Below are 24,114 nucleotides of genomic sequence, written 5' to 3'. Positions count from 1 at the left end.
AGGATATTTTAATCTCTGTTTTACTTAGTTGATAGGACTGGATTCCAAAGCCTAAAATTTTCAGAGAAAGCAACAAATATCTGGTAAAATGCCTTAAAGATTTGATGTGTCATCTGTGTACTTGTTTAGCTAGATAAAAAAAAAAAACAAACCAAACAAACAGAAGTCTAAATAAGACTTCACTGGAGAACTTCAACAAATGATGCTAATGTAAACCATTCCATCCAGCAATGATGTCATAGCTTAGATAGAGAGAGAAATGTCAATAACCTTTTAATGAAAATATACAGCAGTAAGGCATGGATTTCACTGCAGTCTTTTTTTATTATTATTATTTAATGTCTCATCAAACAAATTAGGGCTTCTATGAAAAGCAGATTTTATTTCAGGATTGCTTTCTTTATAAAGTGAAAAAACGGAAATAAAAATTAAACTAAACTTGTAGAACTGCAGTGAATTCATGCCATAATAGCTAAATCATATTGAAGTAGCTAAATTATGTTGATCAGCGTGAAATGTATGGGTTTGGTCGCATCAGTGGCAACTGGAAAGCTAAATGCAAGAGAGGAAAAGCACAGAGTGAAAAGGTCCTGTTCACAGTGGCACCAAGAGGTAAAAGTACATTTAGCCAGCTGAATTCTTCATCAGTTACAGCCAACCAATGTCCTTGGCAAGGACACTGTTCCTCAAATTCAAAATGGCCTCCACAGGGACAACACACCATGCTTGGAGTGCCATAAATATGCACTGCTCATTAAGCTGAGCTAAATGAGCATTATCAGATGCAGGACATGGCCCTGAGAGCAGGAAGATATATACATGGATCTGTATATATGCACTGACACTGCTCATCAAACAGTGAACACACACAGACACAAATATGGCATGTTTACAGAACCCACAGAAAACAGGGCAATGCAGAACAAAAAAAGAGAACACAGATAATAAGTAAATGATTGAATTATCCCTTTTGTGAAGAGCATCATATTCAGGTTTAAAAAAAAAAAAAAAACCTTACACATGACTTTTTAAAAAATCTACTAAAAACACAAAAAATCCATTTTTCATGAAGAACAGAGACAGATTAAACCAATATTGCATGAGTCTCACAATAGCCAGTGGCATGTCTGATTGCACAAGCTCAGAGACATCTTGCAGGTACAGGATCATCATCAACACAAGTACATTTCCAGCAGATAAAAATACAACATACTTTCGTAGGAGAATCATCCATGGATCTCTAATGAAGGAAAGGGCAATTTGTACTCAGATTAAATTCGTGTTACCAGAATAAAGCTGTGAGTTCTTTAAAAAAATAATGGTTCTGAAGAACTTCCATGCTTTGGATTGCTTGGATGAAGGAAATCAAACTTTCCTGAGTGAACAATTCAGAACAGACCAGCCTGACTAGTTAAATATTATATGGCTGCATATTTAATATAATAGTAGGGGCTTAGTTAACCACCTGTCCTGCTTTTCAAGAATAAACTCTTTCACTTAATGTACAGAAAAATCCACATTCTTAAGAGCTCAGTATAAAATTATCTGACTTAAAATCAGCACAGAAAGGAGTATCTAGATCCTAATCATGTTGATTTTCCTCTTCATCAATCTATAAAATTCATTCCCAAAAAAGAAATAAGAAATATTTAAAACTCCTCACTGTGTGACCTGAGCAATCACAAAGATCTACAAAGCACCCCCCTGGCAAAATTAATTTCTGAGCTGAGAGTGCTCCTCAAAGGACTTCCTCCACAGCCATTTATAAAAGAAGCTGTGCTTTCTGTGTGCAAATTTTTGACAGTCCTGCTGTTTCAAAATTGAGACATGCATAAAAAAGCAAAGTAGAGATATTGGAGCAATGCCTACATCAGCAAGGCTTAGAAATCTGTGAGGCACTTTCATTGCTGCTTCAGCTCAAAAGCGAAGCTGAAACTGGTTTTGGTAAAATATTCCTAAACAAACAAAAAATATGCGCAGCTAAAGACCTTGAATGTAAACCATTTTCACCACTCAAGGAAAGTACACAGAAACCTGCTATCAAAAATGTATTTCTCTGACCTTTACACAGGCACACCTCTCCAGACAGCCTCCTCCTCTGCAGAGAGGTGTCAGCCTGAAAATCTCTGCTCGTTTTCCCAACCTCTGCATCCAAATGGGAGGGAAAGGGAGCTTCTACTCACAACACACCTTTTGAAGAGGATTTCCCATCTCTTCACACTACTTAAACAAGATGAAGGGACAAAACCAACAATCTTGCACCACATGCCAAGTTCCACTCTAAGGTTATTTAAATAAAAATACAGAAGGAACATAAGCTTCTGATTACACAGAGAATGGTCTTTTATAGAATATTTTGGAAAGTCAAATCTAAAACACTGTACTTTAAAAAAGCTCAAAATCTAGTAAGAATAAATACTTTAAAATAGCATGAGAGTATATTCCTCATCTCTTGAGCCAAGAGAGGTTACTCAACACCTCATATGGCAAATCAAAAGCCCTTAATTCCCTATCAGAGAAGATCCTCTGATCCTTGTGTTAAATATTTTTTGTGCTACATCAAACAGCTCACTGCACTCCCAGGTTTCTTATCTATTCTTCACATTTTAAACCACTCTCAGTGTAAAGTGAAGTAGCAAAGACAACTCTTAAGCAATTTCCCTTGAGCTCCAGCTTAAAGATTTCATTATAAGACTTCCTAGGACCTCAGCATTTGGGTCATTGAGATTTTTTATTTTCATTTTCCTTGCTAGCTTTAAAAAATACTTTCCACCTACATATGCTGTAAGTTAGTTCTTGGTCACACTCTAGGAATTGCCTTTGGGATAGGATTTTACAAAAGAAGTTACATTTTATGGTAAGAATGCAAACCAACAAACAAGAGCTAGTTATTTGTATCAAATTGTGATTCATATTTGATTTGCTGTAAGTATAGAGCTACATCAGAAATTAATCTTGGATTATTTTTTCAGTAAGAGCAACTATTATATACCCTTAATTATGTATGGTAGGTGGTAAGCTCAGTGCCTGAGCAGTTGCTATACTATTATGTGGCACTCTTTGTGCTGTCTCTATCTTCCACATCAGTCTCTTCTTGTGGGAATTAAATGCCAGGTTGTAAATCACTCTTGAAAGACAGCTGAAAAGCAAGCATGCTTTCAGGTTTAATGTGCTTTCAGAAATGAGTGACCCAACAAAACCACCTAATTTTGCAGATTTGTTCTTTTTTGGGTTTTTTTAAAAGGTTTTTAGAAGAACCATTTTATGAAATGGTTTGTAACAATGAAGAACAATTAATCTAAGCACTACAAAAAATACACAAATTTGATCATAGAAAACTAGCATAGTTCTGTTGAAATCCATGGGTCTATCCTAGCTTGGGTCAACCAAATATCTGACCTCATCTGGGCTTGGAATTTGAGGGAAATGTGTTACATTTAAGGCTGCTACTTTCCTTTTTCTATTGTGATAAAACAAAATGGATACAACCATACAGATTTCTCTAAAAGGAAGGTTTGCTCATTATGATCTCATGATCTGTACTCCTTCAAAATATGAAACACTTTTTTACGGTGTTTTCCTGTGTGGGATTTTAAATACTAAGCATAAACAATAGGGGAAAGAAGCATCCACCACATTTTGTTTGGACAGCTCTCCAACAAAGGAGACTCTCAGGTGGTTTGTTGTTGACCCTGAGTGAGAACTGCAGCCATTGGTAACTGTCCTTCTCATAACCTGTGAGGAAACCTTTCACTTCAGGTACATCTTCTACATAAGGATCTTGATTCGAATTTAAGCTAAAATAGCAGAACTTTATATTCAACTTTTGGAACTTCCATGCTAAAGTATCTGACAGAGAAAAGAGTACTGGTCAAGGCAGATACTACAGGAGGCCTTTTTAGTCTTGTTCTTTCCTTGAAGATGTTGAGAGAACCATATTTCATATTTGGAACTGTGGTATATTAAGAGGCACCTAGTGACTTCATATTCTAGGAGTTTGAACACAACTGCAAAGGAAAGGTCATTTTTCAGTGTTACACACTGCCAAACCTAGCACTAGGCTTTCTATATGCCCTGACTTTTTCGTATAGTTAAGAAAACAAATACAATCCAAAGGTGGGCTGGAATTGTGCTGGGCACATATTGGCTGTAATCAGAAGAATAAAGTCTTGAAAGTAAAAATACAAGTCAGCAGAACAGAAGCAAAGAAGAAACTAACAACCAAGTTAAATGCATGCCATTACCTAGGAGCAAGGGAACACGATACTTTGGAAAAGCACTGAGTGGTATTTTTAGCCCCTGCGGGCAGTTAAGAGCCATTAGTGCAATTAGAAAGCCCAGATCAGGTCGTGCTGTCTCAGCTTTGTGTCAGAGGTACCTGTATGCTGATCTAAAGCCGAAGGCATTCAAGTGGAAACGGAGCAGGACGTGACAATCTCTTGCTTAAGAGGTCTTCAGCTCAGCTGGTCTTCCCCTGCCAAAATCATCTTTCCCTCTCCAGGTATCCAGCGGCAAAGCAAGGGCAGCCTCTTGTGCCGAGCACCAAGTCCAGCAGAAGGAGCAAGAGAAACAGAGGCACAGCTCGCTGCTGCACGGGGCTCATGGGGCAGAGGAACCTGTCCTGTTTGTGCTGCCACCAACTGCAGCTACTTTGGCTCTTGGTCTCCATCTCCAACCAAACAAATTAAAGGCCAGTTAAAGCCTTCCAGTCCCCACATCCCTGGGAGCTCATGAAAGGGCTCTCACAGCACACAGGTGAAAAATTCTTCTGAAGGAAATAATTCACAAATTTAAAAGACCAAAACCAAAACGTGCTTGTTTAATGTAAGTTTGATTAATTCTCACTCTGCTCCTGGGGACTCAGCCTCAAACCAAGCTAGACTTTGCTCCACGGCGTTTGACTTTGCATGCTACTTTTTTGCACTCTCTCTGATGAAGAAACAGGTGTGGGCTGCTACACTTTTTGCTGTCTTGCTTGACTGCAAAAATCGTCTAAGAACAGAAGCTCTTTGTGAGACAAGACTTTTAAACATTCTCAATAAAAGCAGCAGAATAACATTCTTCCCTGTTCCTTACTTTCAGGAAACAGATAATTAGACAGATGGCGAAAAAATCCTATTTGGTGCATCATTCCTTTCATCTGTTAACAACAGTAAGAAATCTTCCAGAAACTGGTAAAAACAATGATGAATAATTCCCTGCTTAATCCTGAACTAACCCTGTCCTGCCAACACTGGAATCTGAATGCTCAGAAAAATCTCAGGTTTGGACCTGTCAGTCTCACAGGCTGAGATTAAAGCATGTGATGGTATAAAATTCTGACAAATGCATTCACAAAGCTGAGATTGTTGCAGATTCATAAGGACAACTGCAACATAAATCACTGACCTGTCTCAAGACCCTTACACTTTAAATATGTAGAGATGTACCTAAAGTGACAGGTAAGAATCCAGATAAAGAACTTTCTGGACAATTCTACCATTCAGGCTGCTTAATCCTTTGGTCTCTGTTACTGGACAAAAAGAGTGTGTCAGCTTTTCTCAGTCTGTGGTCCACACATCTGAGATGTTCCATGAGATATCAGATGCTCCTTTCCCCCCATTCACTTTTTCTTCTCAGGAGACAGCTCTTTGATTTATCTACTGCAACACACCCTAGGAGAATGTCTTGTTTAGACTCTGCAGTTTTACACTTGCACTCTGAGTACATGCTACTTGCATGGCACTACTCAAAGGCAGTTCTGACACTGATGGTACTAAGTAAGAAATATAACCTACTACAGGGTACTGCTCAGCTTCCCAGAATAAAATTTACTCGAGCAGAAACTACTTTTATAGGTTTTAGCTTTCATATTTTCTACTTATGCTTTTTGTGTATAACATATTTCAAAACAAAGAATTAACAAAATTACCACCAGACAAGACTGTGCCCAGTTAAAGGCTAAAGGTCCTGCTCAGGTGTAGAAGATAAGAAATTATTAGCTGTTCTCTCAGGAGAGAGAAAGCTATCACACCTTTAAAATGTCATCCCGGTTTGCATTTTTTCTGTGCCTCATTCGAAGCAGATGCTACATTTTGGCAGGAAATTAAGAGCAAAACCTTCCTGCACAGATTAATTTCATGACTCAATTTGTACAAAATAAGCCTTCTGTGAGTTGAACACCACCCTTTGGAAAAACCTGACTGGGTGCTCCAGGCTGAGAAGAGGGGTGCTGTGGAGGCTCCTGCACACTGCCAGCCGCTCCCTCGCTGGTCCTCACACCTCTGACTCCTCTGTCCAGTGGGATTTGTGTCTTCCCGGGGGAACTACCAATGCCACCAGCAGGCTAAGCTCCACCCAGGCACAGGGGTGCAGCCTCTGTGGATGCCAGTGGGACTGCACCCACATGCACCACAGCAGGACTTTCCACACTGCATCTGAAACCAGTTTGGGCCGCTGCCGGCACAACGTCATCTCCTGCCACCCATGACACAGGAGGAGACATTTTGCTTTTCAACAAGGCGCCCAAATTAAATTGCATCTGCAGTGTTGGGAGGGTCCCCTGCTCTGCTAACCACTCAGCACCACATGCACCCAAGGAAAAAATGTTTACCTGGTATGGCCACGGTTAACCTTTTTTCCTTGCTGAGACGGTGCCCATGGATGAATTCACTCATGGAAGGGGGGCCCCGCAGAAGATATGATTCTGTGGAGGCGGGATGAGGGGGGGCTCTTATTAATTTCTGGAGGTAGGTCCCTGAAGTCCTGGGATGGCTCTGATCACAAAGGGAAGGTGAGAATAGTCTTGCAGGAGATCCAAGAAAAATACATATGGAAACAAAAGAGTTTTACTTTAATTATCTTTCAAAGCCTCATGAATGACAGTATCATCTTAACTTGCTTAACAGGTAAAAATCAACTATCGTTGACACCCCATGTAATTTCCAGAGCAGGACACCATGCTTGCATTGGAGATCAACATGAGGTTGGGTTGTATCTCAGCATCCTCAAGTCACCTTGTACAAGGTTCCCTGATTGTTCTCTTGGTTTTGCATTGTGATTAGAGCATACAAGAAAAGGAGATGATTATCTAGGACTTCTCTAACAGAGTCCGCTTCATCTTCAAAACCATGGAGATGCCCACACCTACAGAGTTTTGGCAGGGGCAGGCACAAGACGTGAGCTCACTGCTTGAACAGCAAAATATTTGCATTAGGTTATGAATGGCAGCCATCCCCTTCAAAAGATTTCTTGCACCCATGTAGAAAAATTGATCTGAGTGAACACATCCATATTGTTTTCACACAGATAAAGAACAAGTGAGCACCAGAGCTTAACAAAGAAATGCAGCTTCTTCCATGTGAAGCACTAAAATGCTCATAGAGCACAATCCTTCTTTTATTTCAGATGCTCATTATGGAAAACCACAGGGAAAACTTAAAGAAAACTTGTTAAAGAAAATACATTCACACTTAATATTAAAGACATACAAGATGCACCGAGACACTGACAGAATATAGTTCAAAACACTGCATTCAGAAGGAGGAAATAACAGTGAGTAGGTGGATCAGAACCACATGTTGCCAGGCTTTGAATTTCATACTCATATCCTCCCCGCCTCCTTCTCCCCAGTCAAAGGACAGAAAGAAAAAAATTAAAAATAAAGAAAGGAATCATTATGTTTATAATTCAGTGAACGACTTTAATGCAAGTCTGGCTACTGCACTGTACTGTAAAGATCACTGCATGCATACCTTTTCCTCTGAGTGCCACTGCTGACCAGTAAGTTTGGTTGCTGTGGGCCCTGACTATGCAGGAGGAAAGTGTCTATGCTTGGCACGGTGGCTGATGCCTCCTCACTTACTTTAGGGCTGCCGATCTTGCTCTTTCCCAGCTTGCCTTTGCTGCGCCGCGACTGCTCGTGGTCGAACTCTAAATCCTCCAGGCGCTGGGTCAGGGCAAGCTTTTGCTGGATAGCCATGCGCAGCAGAGAGTTCAGGGTCTTCTTCTCATCCTCTGCAGCTGCCAGCTGCCTCTGCATCTCATCCAGCTGTGTGACGTACTCATCACACCTGCAGAAAAACAGGGCAGAGATCTGGGGAAGCAGCCCAAGAACTGACCCTACCAGTGAGCACATTCCCGGGCTTCTGTTACAGAGCCAGACTCAGATCCCAGCTTTTGCTGCCCCTAATCGTGGCAGCTGGCAGCCTGAATTCTTCTGTTCCCCTCTGAATCAATTTGGACTTGGATCTGAATGTTCCATTCAGCAAGAATGGAACTTCCCATTCAGCAAGACAACCTGTGCCTATATCAACATAGTCTATGACAACGTAATGTGTTTCTGATGCAATTGGAGGGGAGGTATGGGATTATTTCCAGTTCAGACCACAAATAACAATTTTGGGTGTTGCTTCTACCAGTAAGTCACCATGATAAAAAATGCTACCAATTAGAAAATACTATTTTCCACAGGCAGTCATATCCATTTCAAGGGAGTATTACAAAAAAAAGTGCAAGTAGTTTGAACACTTGACACATCACATTTTGTGAAATGAGAAACCTTCCATTATTTACCCTTGTTAATCACTTACTACCATGACTACCATTAGTTACCATTGATTAAAGGGATACTATTAGGAAGCCCCACACCTGGAAGATATTTCACATTTACTGTTGAATTTCTTGAAGGTGTGTTCATCACTACTCCTTTTTAATCCTTTTTTACCCACATGAAAAATTATCTTTTCATTTGCTTTAGATCTCTGAGAATTAAAACCACCTTTCTTACGATTTTGTTCGATTTAAGACCAAGTTCAATTTATTTCTGCTTCTAGCAAAACTTTCCAAAGTTAACAGGAAAAGCAAGGCATTTCAAAATTGTCTTAAAACACTTTTTGAAGTGAAATAGCTTCAGTTTGATAGCAATAGACCATCTAATCAGTAAGAACCAAGAGCAATAAAAATAAATGTAACCCAGCACTGAGATGCTTCACAAACAGCAGTACTGCCTGACCATCAGACATTTGTAGAAACACCCAAGGATTTTTCATGTTGAATGATGCAGCTTTCACCAGATCTCATTCCCACAAGATCTGGGTGAATCTAAGCAGTTTTGCTGTGTAATTACAATTGTGTAATGGATGAGTATGTAATTCTATCAGTATCACTTACAGAAAGCAAGCACAGAAAACTATTTTAGTCTTCCTTATCAAAATGGATGATGCAATAAACGCTTGAATTATTGTAAACTGAGGGATGAACGTAATTTCTCTGAAATTTTAATCTTGCCCTTGGGAAACAGAATCAAAGTATACTTGAAAATGTGTAGTTAGTTATTCTTCACACACAAATACTTATATATATATTGCACTTCCCTTTTGAACAATTCAGGCACTGCAAGCAAAATTACTGTGTCAGATACAGCTTCATCTACAGTTTCAGTATTATCTTTCTTCTGCAGGACCTTAATAAGCATGATTGCTGCTACCCAAGCCTTGAGGAAAAGAGGAACTTATGAAATGCCAGCTGGCTTAAAGCCAACATGCACACCTATTTCTGCTCCAAGCTGTGAGATGCATGTTGATGCTTAAGTCAGTTTCCTTGACAGACATGAAATCAGCATTCTGAATATTATAGTAATTCCTACTTAAAATTAATTTACTTTAATGTCTACGTTATCAGAGTTTTAAAGCCTCATTCTTGTAACCAGATGGGTCTTGTGTCCTTGTCTTTTATTCTCTCCTGCTTTCCACTTTGTCCAAGAGACCTCATTTGTTTCCAAACATGTTTCCTGTTGAAAATTTTTAGCTGCAACACCTGCAGCAACTCCTGTGGCACACTGCCACTAGAGGAATGGATTGCCTTCCATTAATATGCCAATACATCAATTTTGATTTTGGAAAAAGTTTGATTTTTCTCAGGTATTAGAAGATGTTTTTGGTATTTGCACATCTGATTTGTAAAACAGCCCAAGTGAACAGTTAAGAAACATGTGCCATGAAGGTGGATATTACTAATGCAGTCTTAGATGAACTTGCTATAAACTATATCAAGCTCTCTTGAGAAATCTGCATATACTAGATCCTATTAGCTGTTGTTCAAACAAAACCAATCTCATTAATACATTTTCCAGAGCAAGCCCACTTTTTTTTTTTTTTTTTTTAGAAAGTTTAAAAGAAAGGTTAAACCTAAATCATGCAAGTAGAAGCCTCTATTAACTTCTGCTGAATTAACAGCCTCCTGCAATCTGGCAGCAGAGAAGGTTACTCTGTGTAGTGGGAGGTAACAACTGCCTCCAGCCATAGCTTTTCCTTTCACTGAGATATTCCCAGCTATGTGCAAGTGTGGGATAAAAGGAGAAGTGTTTCCAATTAAAAAATAAAAAAGCATTGCACACATCTATATTGCCTTTCACCCACACATTTGATAAACATTCATCAAGTCTCACAGAAGCAAGAGAAAGGTTAATGATCTCCTAAGAGAAAAGGGTAAAGAGCTCCTAGGAAAGAGGACTTCTGGCACGGCAGAGACCATTGCAGGGCTGCAGGATACTCCAGGGCTCTGAATGAGTGTTTCAGGAGAATTCAAATAGTGATAGCAAAAGTCAGGTTATGTCCTCCTGAATCAGAACTCTCCTCAGTTTCCCTCTTGCCCCAGGACAGGTTGTAAGCTGCAAGCCACTATTAAATAAGCAGCACTGTTTTCTTGCTGTCTGCTGGAGTACTTAGAGCAAAAGTCAAGGTTTCACCTATTTTTCATTCCTCTCATCTCAGAATGGAAGCAGACACATAAGCCCACTTATTTTTTATGAACTGATCCAAGAAGCTTATATAGGATTTTAAGGGATTTCTGGTTCCATCTATCCCTCTCGTCTAGGAACATAAACCAAATACCAAATCAGGCTTATGTGTAATTTAGGTAACATAAATCATAGCAGAGCTTGAGCTAAAACCCAGTGACACTGACAGTGACAGGTCCCTGCTCTAACTAGATAATCATAATTCTCTTCTGTTCAAAAATGTTTTCTCAGCTCCAGGATCTGTTCAATCTTCCTACTCAGTCTGTTCAGCACACATTTTTCTTTTAAAATTATCATAAGAAAATATTTTGATGGATAAAGAATAAAATCCATGCATGCAGTGTCAGGACTATGGCAATATTTCCTGCTCTCTCCAATTACACATCTCAGTTTAGGCTGGCAAAGCAAGCAGACTCGGTGAAGTTTGCTTCCTGAATAGCTTAAGGATCCTGTTCAAAAGTAGTTCCTTCTCTCCTTCAGCTCAGGACTTCCTCTCTCAGGACAACACCTACTCTAGATTGGAAAACTAATGTTTTAAATAATTATTTATTGTTCCTCTGGATGAGTGCTGCTCGTCACTTCACAAACACAGACCACCCTTACCCTGGGTCAGAACTCAGGGTGAGAGTGAGGGGAAACAACAGGAGGGGCAGGAAAGGTTTCTTTGGGAATTCCTCATTTTCTCTGGGAATACCAGAAGCAGCCCATGACAAAATAAGCAGGTTAAAGGCTGCACATGGCACTGGCATCTAACAGAAACTTCAGCTCTGTTTTGCCAACCTTTTGAATCCCACAAAAGTGGTTTACATGCTGTAGCTTTCTTTTTTTAAGAGAGGCATTCCAGGAAATATTCTTGACAAGTCTGAAGCACATAAATCCCAGAAAAGGGATACACAGCTAATGAAAAGGGAAGGAGGAAGCTGTAGAGATCAGAATCTCAGAGATTTTTGGGTCAAATAAGCTGCTCCAGAAGGAAAAAGGGCAAAAGTAGAGTGACAAGCAGGACAGAAAGACTTTTGAGACAAAGAACTGCAAAAAGAGCTTAAGCAGTGAAGGATGAACAAGTGTGAGGAAAAACACAGAAAAGAAGGCTCCTGCTTTCTGCACAGGGGAGCTTTGGAGGAAAGTGTCAACTTTGCTGCTCAGACCAGAAACAGAAGTGCTGTGCTCTCCTTAGGACGTGTGCTATGACCTTTATCTGGTGTATTTGAGGAAGGAAACACACAGTCCCATACAGCACCAGATGAACATCCACCTGGGGGCCAAAGTGATGCTTTATGGAAAGAGAAAGGATATTGTTCCATCCAACAGTCTAAGCAACCATTTTCAGATCTATAATACAATTCTGCTATCAGAAGGATGATCTTCCTATGGTACAAATTCAGGAGTAAGTACCATGTGATGCACTATAACCATGGAAACCACTGTTTTATTCAACTAAAGACTAAACAATTGCTTTTTTATGCTGAGGGCTGCTACTGCATCTAATGTTACTGCACAAAAATCTTAGAGCCTTGTATTTTCAAACAGATTTCTCCTCTTCAAAAGACTTGTAGAATATATCAACTCTCTGTCATTTAAACAAATGCTCTTCCAAATGGACTATTTGGAATGAGTCAATGATTTGACCATTTAGAAAGATTGATTTAATTATAAAGGCCATTAAACTCCATGCTAGGGAAGAAAAATGAATATTTTACAACAGAAAAATCTATAGGAGTATAATGATGTGGAAGACCTTGTAGTGAATCATTTTTTATAACTGTGCTCAGAGAATACTGGGCAAAAACTTAGGATGTCAAGGGCAGGGATATGTCCCATATATTGAGTGTTTAATCACTACTACATGGAGTTTACCAACAGCAGTAAATTCTTGGGGTGGGATTTATCACTGCTAACACTAGAAATTTTTTTAAACTAAAAATGTGTAACTCAGCAGGTCACACAGACTCCTTTTATAGCTCATGGAAGAGCAACAGAAGTTTCTTTACATCCTACACACAAGGCATCTAGATAAGACACCTGGATGAGTGGCATCACTGAAGCCTAATTCTCATGGAGGGGATGCTGCTGCCTCCCATCAGCTCCAGGATATGCCTTGAACCCAACCAAAGTCTGCACTCAGGATGCCCTAATTGAGTAAGGAGCATTCAGTACACCAACAATCTAACATTCCCTCTAAAGCTTTGAAAACCACTTTTACCTCATATGTTGATGATTTATGGCCCATTCAAGACCCTTGTTTTGCTTTATGCTCACGATGCCACTCCTCTGCTCCAGAGTGACTTGCCTTCCATAAGCTCTTCCAGAGTTAGAACATTCCTGCATCTCCTAGAGCAAGGAGCTTGCACAGAAAGGTAAACACATGCATTTCCAACACACACACACACACACAACTCTCCTTTGTGGAAGAAAGCCTTTAGATGCCAATGAAATCAATGAGGCTACCTTGGTTCACACCACCTGCTGAGCTGGGTCTTCGTTTCCATTATGTCGCTACACGCGCTCCTCTGGCGAAGGACCTATGATGAATTTGTACACAGCACCAATGTCACGACATATAAATGGCCCTTTTCTCCTTCCTTCCCACTTCTCCCAGCTGCTGCTGCCACTGTCACTAAGCAAAAAAGCACCTTAGAAGGCTGAAGTGGTGAGATGTCACTGCCAGCAGCACTGAAGAGATGTTGGCTGAAGGCACAAAGATGTCTTATCATTTATGGACTAAAGCACAAACAAGAAATCTGAACTGTGTTTGACCAGAAGAGGGGGGAAAAAAGTCTTTTTGTATTTCCAAAATAAGAATTTATTGATGAAAAAGCTGGAGCTTAAAAAAAAAAAAAAGATTTTTAGGTAACCTTTTAAAAAGCAGCTAAGATGAAAAGACACAGGCTTAAGCTGTGCCAGGGGAGGTCTAGGTGGTCATCAGGAAGAATTTCTTCACAAAAAGGGCTATCAGACATTGAAGTGAACTGCCCAGGGACGTGGTGCAGTCACATCCCTGGGGGTGTTTAAGGAAAGCCTGGACTTGACTCAGTGCCATGGTCTGGATCACAGGTGGTGTTGGGTCATAGGCTGGACTCAATCTCAGAAGTATTTTCCAACCTAGTTGATTCTGTGATTCTGTGTAAAACCAAAAGGTCTTCTGAAGAAGATGTGAGAGAAGGAAAGATGAAAGTTGATTAATTAGTGTCCTGCCAGCAGGAACTATGTTACAGAAGGTAAGTGAAGCTTTTATCCTGTGAAGGAGAAGATAATAAATTGAGTATCACAGTGGAAGAAAATAAGAATTTATGCTGGAGTGGGAAATTACAGTAGCCTTACAATTATTAGCACTGGATTATAGCATAGGTTGGTTGATTAAATAGATTTTACAACTGGTAAGTAATAAATCTCACTGTAATGAAAATGTGGGGTTCTGAAGATCATCATTAACCATACGATAGCTTTACACGACAGAATCACTGCGTACTTCTGAATGGGAAAATCAGCCACATAAACCCTTTATTTGATTTCCACTTTAAAAAACCCTATAAATGCAAATATTCTGTAGCTATATACTGCCATTTATAACACTTTACTCAAGGTTGTATTGACATTGCTATTCTTCAGCTTTATTCTCCAAGACACACGTCTCAGCAGCACTTGAAAGCCTGCAAGTTCTGCACAGTGTGCATTCTAGGACTCATTCACCTTCATCCAAGAAACCCCTGACCACGCAGAAAATAATTTCTCTATCCTCCTAAGCACCCAACATGCACAGCAAAGTGTGTTCTCACATAGCACACACATGTTTGCAGTGCTGAGCCAGGTGGTGACACCTTTCCCTTACCTGGTTGCAAACATTGCTCTCAAGGATGAGAAGGTTGCTGCATCTTCCTTCAGAGCCTTTAGTTCGTTCCGTAGCTTGGTCATGGTCTCAGTCACCATTGCTTTTTCATTTTCATATTTGTTCTTCAAATTGGCCAGAGCCACTTCAGCTGTCTGAAAACAAAAACAAGGATATGTCCTTATGAGACAAAGATCTGAGAACAACTAAAATCCCATGCCTGATTTTGGGTTTGATGTCCTTCATTCACAAGTAAAAGAAATCAAACCTGATCTTCACTGGACTGCACAGTTTAACTTCTTCTTTTAAGTTGTACTCCATGAAAGCAGGAAAAGGAGAAAGCAGCTGAAAGGACAAAGCCCATTTCAATGGCAACTGGCAACAACTCAGCACCTCAAGTATCTCTGCAAAAAGATACAGCTCTATGTGGAGGGCTCAGGCAAGGGAGTAAAGTTACTACAGCAGCTGCTGCCACCTTGTTTGAGCTGCAATAAACACCCAAGTGTGTCCCCTGGCACTTTGCAAACAGGACACAGAGCACATGAGGCTCAGCCTCTGCAGCCAAGTTGTGAATCACCGTGTTTGGCCTCAAGCCTCCTGCCGGCTGAGGCTTTCCTTGGGCACAGGGATGGCCAGGATCTGGCAGCTTGATTTATGCCTGAAAACTGGCAATGTTCACTGCTGTGCAAACCAGCATTATTTCAGCAGTTTTAACCACTAAAAAAAAAAGTGTAAATTACAATTTTCATTTAACAGGAAAGCAAAGCTTTGTATTTGTCCCTTTCCTAAATTTTTGCTGCTCCCTTCTTTCTGTTTTCAATTTCATCCATTAAATTCCTTTAATTTACTACTGTACTGTTTTTAATAGTTACATTTGTCTTATATCTGCAAGACTTGAACATTCTTGAACATTACTTATGAATTTAGTATAATTTTGAAGTTATTCAAAATATATAGTTTTATAGAGGCTTTATACCTGCTGCTGCTTGAGACATTTAAAAATATTGCCTTTGAATGAATTGAAGAAAAATTTGCTTCCTTTTACATTTATTTAGAGGGTGTTATGGTTGTATTTTGCACTTCATTTAGTGCATAATAAGTTGCAGCAATTCATACAGGAAATCAATTTCCTCTGTTGATCTTATGGGCTCTTGAGCCAGCACCACGGGAGAGAAGGTTAGAAGAACATTAGGTTGGAGCAACTAGCAAGAGAACAGGACAAAAGATGGTAATGACCAACCAGCTGGAAACCTATTTCAAACCCAGTTTTCCAAAACTCAATACATTTCTCACTAACGATGTCTCTTAACAAAAGGGCACATTAGAATCTCCTATAAATTACAACTTTATTCACTTGTGTCTTGTTAAATAACAATGTTAAAATAATTAATTTTTAAATTGCATTACTCACCAATAATATTTTCTTCCTTTCACACCAATTTACAATAAGAGAGCAGATTTTTAAAGGGCAGTAGTAACCACCTATCATTTTAAATAGATGTGTTTTTCCAATCCAGATTTGAAATCATCAGCAATACATGTTAAAATTATCAATCACTTAGGGATCTATTTAAATCAATTCTGCTTTTTTCAGCCTTGCTGATATATGCTTTGGTGCAGTGTAGGATGGTGGACACCAGCTTATGTCTTGGCAGGATAAAGCAGAAATAATCAGCTTTTTATCTGTTTTCAGCTGTGACCAAAATGTGCACTCATAAATTACATTAATTTACACATCACTGAAACTGTGCACAATGATCAGACAGACCATGATCCCCATGATTTAGTTTGGATGTCAGGGTAAGTTAATGGATGTGCAACACTAAAGGATGAAATATAGTTTACTTGGTGAATAAAAGTAACAGAGGAAGGAAGGACTGAGTCAAATCTTCAAACATTTTTTTCTTCCTAATAAAGTTTCCTATAAAACAACATAGAAAAAACAAAGCATAAGTTTCAAATCCTATGGGAAATACTTCATGTCTCTCCTTGCACCAGCTAAGCTGCTGAGGATCTCCCTCCTGAAAATCTCCTAAGTGAAGAACAAATGGGAAATGGGCACAAGGACTCTGCTAGAGAAGCAAATTAAATAAACAAAAAAACCCCAAAAAAACAAACGAAAAAAAACTATAAGAAAAAAGTGGATTTAGTTGCAAAAGAAAGAAGGGGAGCACAAACTGAGGAAGCTTCTCTTGGAAATTTGGGGAGCCTGAAGAGACAGGAAAATTGCCTGAATTCTGAGAACACTCTGAAGGCTGAATGTGTAATGGAGAGGGAGACAGGGGCAGAAGAGGATCTCAGCCTCCATCTATCAGAGTGCCTGGTCACCTCAGCTGGACTGTCACACTGTGCCAAACTAACAGGGACAAAATGAACTGAAGACACAGCTTCAAGTTACTCCTCCTCCAGTGCCAGCTCTTGTTGAAATTATTTCTATTTGATCTCCATCTCAGTCAATCCCCAAAATTGTACCCATATGCCTGGTTATGCCCAGTGCCAGTTCCATAGCATAATCTAGATTTTGGTAATCTAGAATAGTGTATACAGAGCATTCTCTGAAAGGAAGGATGGAACAAATAAAAGCCTTCATTTCCAAGCAGTGGGAGCCACAATGAAGCAGGTGCCAGGACCTGGCATTTTTTTAAAGCTGCAGTTAAAGGAAAAAAATTGAATCAGAAAATCAGAGAATTTTTTCCACATAAAAATGCAATCTCACAACACACAAGTAGATGGGAGCACAAGAAAAAAGATGAAAACACAGAAAAAAAAGCATAACTATTCTTCAGTGAAGTAAATAATCCAATAAGACACCAGAGGTGCTCATGACACTGTCTTGTCAGACCAGTCATGCTGAGGAACTGGGCAAGCGAAGCACCCAGGCTCCCAGCCAGGCACCTGCAGACATGGGATTGAGACTGATGGCTCACTGTGCATTTACTGTGGAGCAGAAGTCACCTGGAATTGATGGCTCACTGTGCATTTACTGTGGAGCAGAAGTCACCTGGAATTGACAGCAATGCCAGGAGGGAGCAGAGAGCTCCAAGGCCTGGACTCCAGCAGGGTGTGAAATATCAGTGAGGAAAAGAGAGCTGGGGACATGAGGAGCACAGGTCCCCAGCCCCAAAGCCCAGCCCTGGAGGTGAATAGGCTGAGGTCAGCACACACCTGAGCCCAGGACCTCAAGCACTGGCACAACTAACAGGGTTCTTTTCCACCTTCCTCTGTATCCTTACAGAAGAGAGGTTTGCCTAAACTCAGCCCAAAGGTTGCCATCTTCATCCTGAAATCTGTGAACAAACCTCATTTTCTAAGACAGCTTTGTATCCCATTTACTTTTTATCAGCAGTGTGAGAAGCAGCCCATTTAAAATAATTGTTAATAAATACTAAATAATCCTACTCTGGTGGGATTTTTATGTCACACAAAAAGCAGAAAACTAGCCTGTATTTTTAGAGCAGAAGTTGTACCTTGACTTTTCATCAAGCCTCTCTTTCACAGCAGAAATTCTCCTGTGTTCTGTCCATATAGTATCAGCATTAGTTTATAGATAAAATTTTGTATGTCTGGGTTATCAAGGTATTTTTTCTGAAAGACTTTCATGGGTATTTCAATCATGGAAGCTGCAGACACTACAGTTAATAGCTAATGCAGACATGAAGGTCTTGCTGACTCAATTCTGCCTCATTGAACTATTTACCTATGAAAACAACTGATCAGCTTTCCATCAGGACTTCAGGGTATTAAATTTCCCTCATAGGCAGCTTTGCTTTCTGATTAGAAATCAAAATCAAACCCATTATTGAACCAGTCACAAAAATTACTGCATCATTAATTTGATTTTACATTCCCATTTATGCTACTTGTTAATGTTTATTCCACCAATCAGGTGCAGACACAGTAATTTGGGCTATGAACAAATGGATACATAAATCAAGGCAAGGTAAGCAAGCAAGCCAGCAAGATCTACGTGCCTTGCTTTCTTGAGCTATTGATTTAATAATCCATTTTCATGGACTTAAGTTTGCATTTTCTTACACCAAACCTTGCTCTCTTTTTCCTGCAAGAGCTTTGTGAAAATAAAATAATACTTATAAATAATATTTATTAATAAAATAAAAATGCTTATATGAAATACTACTGACCAACACTACATAGCAACTGTGCTTCCCTAGTTAAGGATGATTTTTCACTTAAGAACAGTCCAAAAGACCAGACCTAAGGAAGGGAAAAGAATCCCCAGTCTTCTGCTGCTTAGAATCTTACTCTTTTGAAGGGGAGAAAAAAGAATAAATTTTAACTCCTGTTTTTTAGAACATGAATCAAAACATGAATTTGGGTTCTGGGATACACCCAGATACACTTGAGGCTGGCACATAATGAACAACTCTTCCCCTCTCCAACATTAAATTTCTCCTTATCTTTACATTATTGTCTTTTAGCTTGAAAGTTTGAGGAAGCTGATATCAGGCTTGCATGGACAAGTATTGCAAATTTCTGTACCAAGTTTTACAGTTACCAATATCTATGCTGCTATCTAATAAATAAAAGATTAGTTAATAGCAGCTCCTTAGTCAGCTAATCTATCTTTTCCATTTCAGTGAGCATGCCTTAGGATAATGCATTATTTCTGACACCAATAAAAGAGAGAGACTGAGATAGATCTTCTGGTAGCAGCAAAAAACAAATGATAGCTCTATGCTAATGGGAAAAATCTTTAATTTGGAATCACAGAATGTACACCCACATACATCAATTCCATCTAAATTACATTTTAATTACATGTAAAATCTACATATAATTGCTTAGAGCTATTATTGCTTAGCTAGAGATGGTATTTAATTACTTGACTTAATATTTAACATGTGTTGTATCAGGGAGAGGGGGAAATGCTATAAAAGACTCAATGTATGTTGAAATATTGCTGCAATTTAAAAATCCCCAGTATCCTTTGCAGCTACAGATACAATTTCAAGTTTAATTGATTGGTGTAACTTCAGAATAGTTGACTATTGGGAATTTTAACACTGAAATCCCATCACTGTCAGCAGAGTGCCAAGCTGTTAACCAGGATTCAAGCCCCCATGTGGTGATCCCTGCACTGTTTTGAGATGGGGAAAGTGCCAGGCAACTTAGAATGAAACCACTGCCACTGCAGCCTTCTGCACTCAGATTTAATTCTGGGCAAAAGGAAATGCATCAAAATAAATAAAACTATTTACGTGTTTAAATTTAGATTTTTTTAGTGTTTTCAAACCTGGAATCTAATGGATGCCAAGGGCTTGGGAGGTATACTATGCAAAGAAAAATTGACAGCACTCTTGAAAAACATAGCAATGAGATGGATTTCTTATCTAGATGGATTTAATATCAAGTACTACAATTTTTGGCTTCTTTTCATTGGTGAAACATCAAAAATAAAGTGGCTGGATGAATTCCTCTTAAAATTAAAAAAAAAAAACCCTCAAAATCATTCCCTGAAGATTTTTATTTCCCCAAATAGAAGAGTATACCACTGACAGCCTCTTCATGGGTTTTCTATTTTGTTTTCCAACCAACAGTTTGTGATAATACCAGCAACATGCCTGGGCTGGTCCCTGCTTACACCTCTGGCCGTCCCTGCCTACACCTCTGATGAGTGAATGGTGGGTGCTGAGAAAAGCAGAACTGAAGTGTTTAAAGAAGAGACTGGGAGGGGAGGGAAGGATGGTGTGCCCTTGCTGTGACTGAGGGAGAGGCTAAATAACCTGTGAGTAAAACCTCTCCTCCAAAACACCCCTGTGAAAGCTTGTAAGTGATCTGTATAAATAACTGACTTTCCTGAGTGCTTTAGGAGCCCCTTACCTGCTTGTTGGCTTTCAGCACCGCCCTCAAGGTCGCGATCTGCTCTCTCTTTGTACTCAGGAGCGACTTGAGCTTCAGGATCTCCTCCATTAAGGCCTCCTTGTCCTTGTCGATCATGGGCGCCAGCTCGCGGGCCGCGGCCCGCTGGCGCGACAGCTGCAGCGACCGGTCCACAGCCTTCTGCAAGTGCTTGATTTGGTCCCTTATTATGGCATTGAGGTTGTAGATGTTCATAGGCTCCTTGCGGATGTCACTGGTGTCAGAGACGGGGGAGGAAGGAGGGGCTGTGATGACAGGAGAAATGGAAGGTGTTTTTGTGGGGCTCTGCTCCTTGCCGGGCTCTGCGGCCTCCTTCGTCACCTGCTCGGTCGGGGTCCTGGCTTCGACGGGCGATGCCACCCCCCGCCTGGCCAGTCGTGGGGAAAGGAGACCTCGAGGGTCATCGGGCCCCTTGAGGCTCCCGCTGCGGGTGACCCTGCTCTGCCTGTAATAGTCCAACATGACCCTGTTGGGCGTCTCGTTGTTGCACAGGCAGACGTGGTGGTAGAGCTGAGCCAGCTCCTCACTAAACGTCACCAGCTCATCCTGGGCAGTGTTAAGGGTATTGTGGTTTTCGTTTGCTATGCTTGTCATCCTTTGTAACTCCTTCTCCATGTGCACCATTTTTTCCTGGCTTTCCTTGGTCGACTTCTCCAGGCTTGTCACCTGCTCATCATACGTCTGGATTCGGCTCTCATACTTGGCCTTCTCTTCAGTGTAGTTTTCCACATACTTATTATATTTCTCCTTTAAGGCTTTGATTTCTGCTTTAAGGTCTATCACCTCAGTAACAGCTACTTTGTATTTACATTCCAGGATCTCCAAGCCGTTGATGTCCACCTCGTAGTCGTGCGCCTCCTCGCCGGAATCTCGGCCCTTCTCACAGTCGAGCTCAACCTTCAGCTCCTTGTTGCTCTGCAGGCCCCTCATGGCATTGACGTGCTCCGTGAGCCTGTGCACACGCTCGTGCTGCTCCGTCAGGGCTCCCTTGGTGTGCTCCAGCTGTGTCTGAGACTCCTGGAGGTTGGCCAGGAGAATGGCCTTCTCCCTCTCCACCTGCAACAGAGTCACAGTGAGAAACCCAGGATCTCATCCCACCCATGCTGAGCACCAAACCCATGCAGTCCCGGTCACCTCTTCCACCCCACCACTGCCTGCAGCTTGAGGGCTTCTGAGAGACTTTAGCCATGTACACCTAAACCACAAAATTAATTTATAGAGCACCTCTCTGTAACTCTCAGAGGTTTAGGAAGTTCCAAGCTCTGTTACAACTTCCAATACCACTAGATCACAATTTTATATTTTGCCCACTGAAGAATTACCAAGTGCCCAAGCACTGTCTCATCAGCTAGAGTGATGATACAGGATTTATTAGGACATATGTTCCCTGAACACAGAAACTGCATCACTGTCAGCTCTAAGACATTTCTCAATAGAGCTTGAATTTATATTTCCCTTTAACAGTTCTACCAATCTTTCACAATATTCATTTATATCTTTGAACTGCTGCACACTTTCATTAAGGCAAATGCAGTAAAAAACTAGCTGTGTACATTTCCACAGATTGAATAACCAATCTTGTGGAAATGTAGCACATATCACACAGTTAACACTGAGCACAGGCAACTCCCAGGACTGTCCATCCCCAGCACTTATCTGTAACCAAAATCCATCTGTTTAAATTCAAGCCAGAAAAAGTAGGACTTGTAGTGTAACTAACAACCCACGGGTTGTGACCTAGTAAGTTTCTTACCAAATATCCACATAGAAAATTGGACACTGAACAACAGAAGACATCATGAAGGACACCTCTAAAAGTTTTAATGCACAGCAATGTTAAAGCAAGTGAACAACACAGACTTACAAGTTTGATCTGCTCAGGTATTTGCTACTCATCATAACACCCCTGAAAGACTTCCAAGTTTAAAGTGTAATGCTCCAACTTTTTCCTGTTCTGAGGAGTTAATTGGGAAGCAGAGGAATGCTTACAGAGATAAGATCCTTCTTCTTGTCCTGAATTCTACAATAAGACCCTGATCCTACCAGGTTTACTGATCTTCTCTCCCCCTGTTGCAGTATCTCAGCACATGCAGTGAAAATGGCACTTCCCTTCATAAGTGCTGCAATTATTAATTCTGAGAATTTAAAGTTTTCAGTTATGAAGAAACCTTAAAAAAAATAAAGCAAACACAAACTTTCCTTTCCTATCAGTAGTATGTGGAAGAGAATCAAATTAGCCACCACAAATCTTAGTAAAGGAAAAGAAAAGCCTTTGAGAAACCAAGAAGGTATTAATATCATCTCACAAAATGTTCTGAGCAGTGCTTCAAACTCTTGTTTTCCTCTTAACCAGGCTTTTGAGCCATGGCTGGTGCTCAGAAGCACTAAGACACTGGAGCACACAGTGATCCCTTGGTTTCACAGACAAGCTCTCAAAACATGGCCTCCACTAGGATCTGCAATCAATTGCAGGCAGAAATGTACAAATAAAAATAGAAGCCATGATAAAACATCTTAAAAAAATCCTACTTTTATTGTATACAGGGGACTGATGCCTTAAGAAATAAAAAAACAGTGCCAAACCTCATCATTATTTTATGATCCAGGAAGAGATTCTCTCTTTAGATACGAAGTGTTCCACTTTTAGCACTACATCATCAGTGCAGAAGAGGACAGCCAAGAACCACAGGTATTTTGGTATCCTCCTCCATTTTTCCTTCCCTCAGTATGTCTACCAACCTCATTGTTGCTCAGCCCCCATGTCAGCCTACTCTTGTAGAGAAACCCCAAAACAGGGTAAAGTTCACTTTTGCCAAGCGCATCTTCTTAAAGGCAACCACTTTCTACAGATCTCCTGGTCAGGTCTGTCCTGGGGACCCTCAGAGATCAACTCAACAGGAGTCTCTTCACCAGCTTTCCTCTTTTTTTTCACCAAGCTGCCTGCCCCAGGTCTGCTTTCCCTAGAAACCTTCAGCTTCACCTCCAGTTGTGACCAATTGGTATCTCAGGCTTCAGTGTTAGCTACACTGCCCTCAGCAGATGAAGGTATTTATTCCTTCAGGCTGGTACAGTGAGCTATGCAAATGCACAAAAAAAATCAGGAAATCAGGTTTTTGGCTAATGAAAGGATCTTCTCACCTTATAGTGAGAAATGGTAGTGATAATAAAGAACCACATATTACACACCAAGGGCAGTTGGATTATTAAAGTCTATGGGTCCACTGTGGGCATGTTCACAACAAAGAAGCCAATTCACTGTATATTGTACCCATGTAAAGATAAATATTTATTTTTAATAATATTTATTATAATAAAGCCTTTCCTTTGAGAAAACACCTGTGTGTTAAAGCAGCACAGTGATTCAGTGCCTGCTTAAATTAATCAGACAGAATTGATCCTGCAGGACTACTGATCTGAGCCATTATACCCTATCAGGAAGAAAAACTGTGGCAGAGCTAATTTGGATCTTGATGATAATTTCTCTTCTGAACATAAATGGGTTCTGGAAACACTCATTTCAAACAGAAAGAATTCTTTCCAAAGAAAACATTTTAAACTTTTAAAACCCATATATCAACTTGCACAGCAAGCAAAAGGAAATACACAGATCTCTCAATTTTATTCATTCTGG

General features: G+C 40.2%; 1 protein-coding gene across 8 annotated transcripts in view; it reads right to left on the bottom strand.

Moving 5' to 3' along the window:
• Positions 1 to 24,114, bottom strand: part of BICD1 (BICD cargo adaptor 1) — a 171,877-nt gene that overhangs the window by 18,563 nt on the left and 129,200 nt on the right. For 3 of the 8 annotated variants that reach the window (XM_063154067.1, XM_063154071.1, XM_063154069.1), the window contains exons 5-7: positions 20,445 to 21,539; positions 14,607 to 14,758; positions 7,844 to 8,051 (exon numbers count right to left, since the gene is read on the bottom strand). In XM_063154067.1, the coding sequence (XP_063010137.1) occupies positions 7,844 to 8,051; positions 14,607 to 14,758; positions 20,445 to 21,539 (1,455 nt within the window). Of the gene's footprint in view, positions 1 to 6,592; positions 6,784 to 7,733; positions 8,052 to 13,225; positions 13,300 to 14,606; positions 14,759 to 20,444; positions 21,540 to 24,114 lie in introns of those variants that run through there. The other 5 variants (XM_063154064.1, XM_063154065.1, XM_063154070.1 and 2 more) reach the window with 4 other exon arrangements.

This window comes from Melospiza melodia, chromosome 4 (assembly GCF_035770615.1).
Source record: "Melospiza melodia melodia isolate bMelMel2 chromosome 4, bMelMel2.pri, whole genome shotgun sequence".
Classification (NCBI taxonomy): Eukaryota; Metazoa; Chordata; class Aves; order Passeriformes; family Passerellidae; genus Melospiza; species Melospiza melodia.
This window is presented reverse-complemented; position numbering and strand designations above follow the sequence as displayed.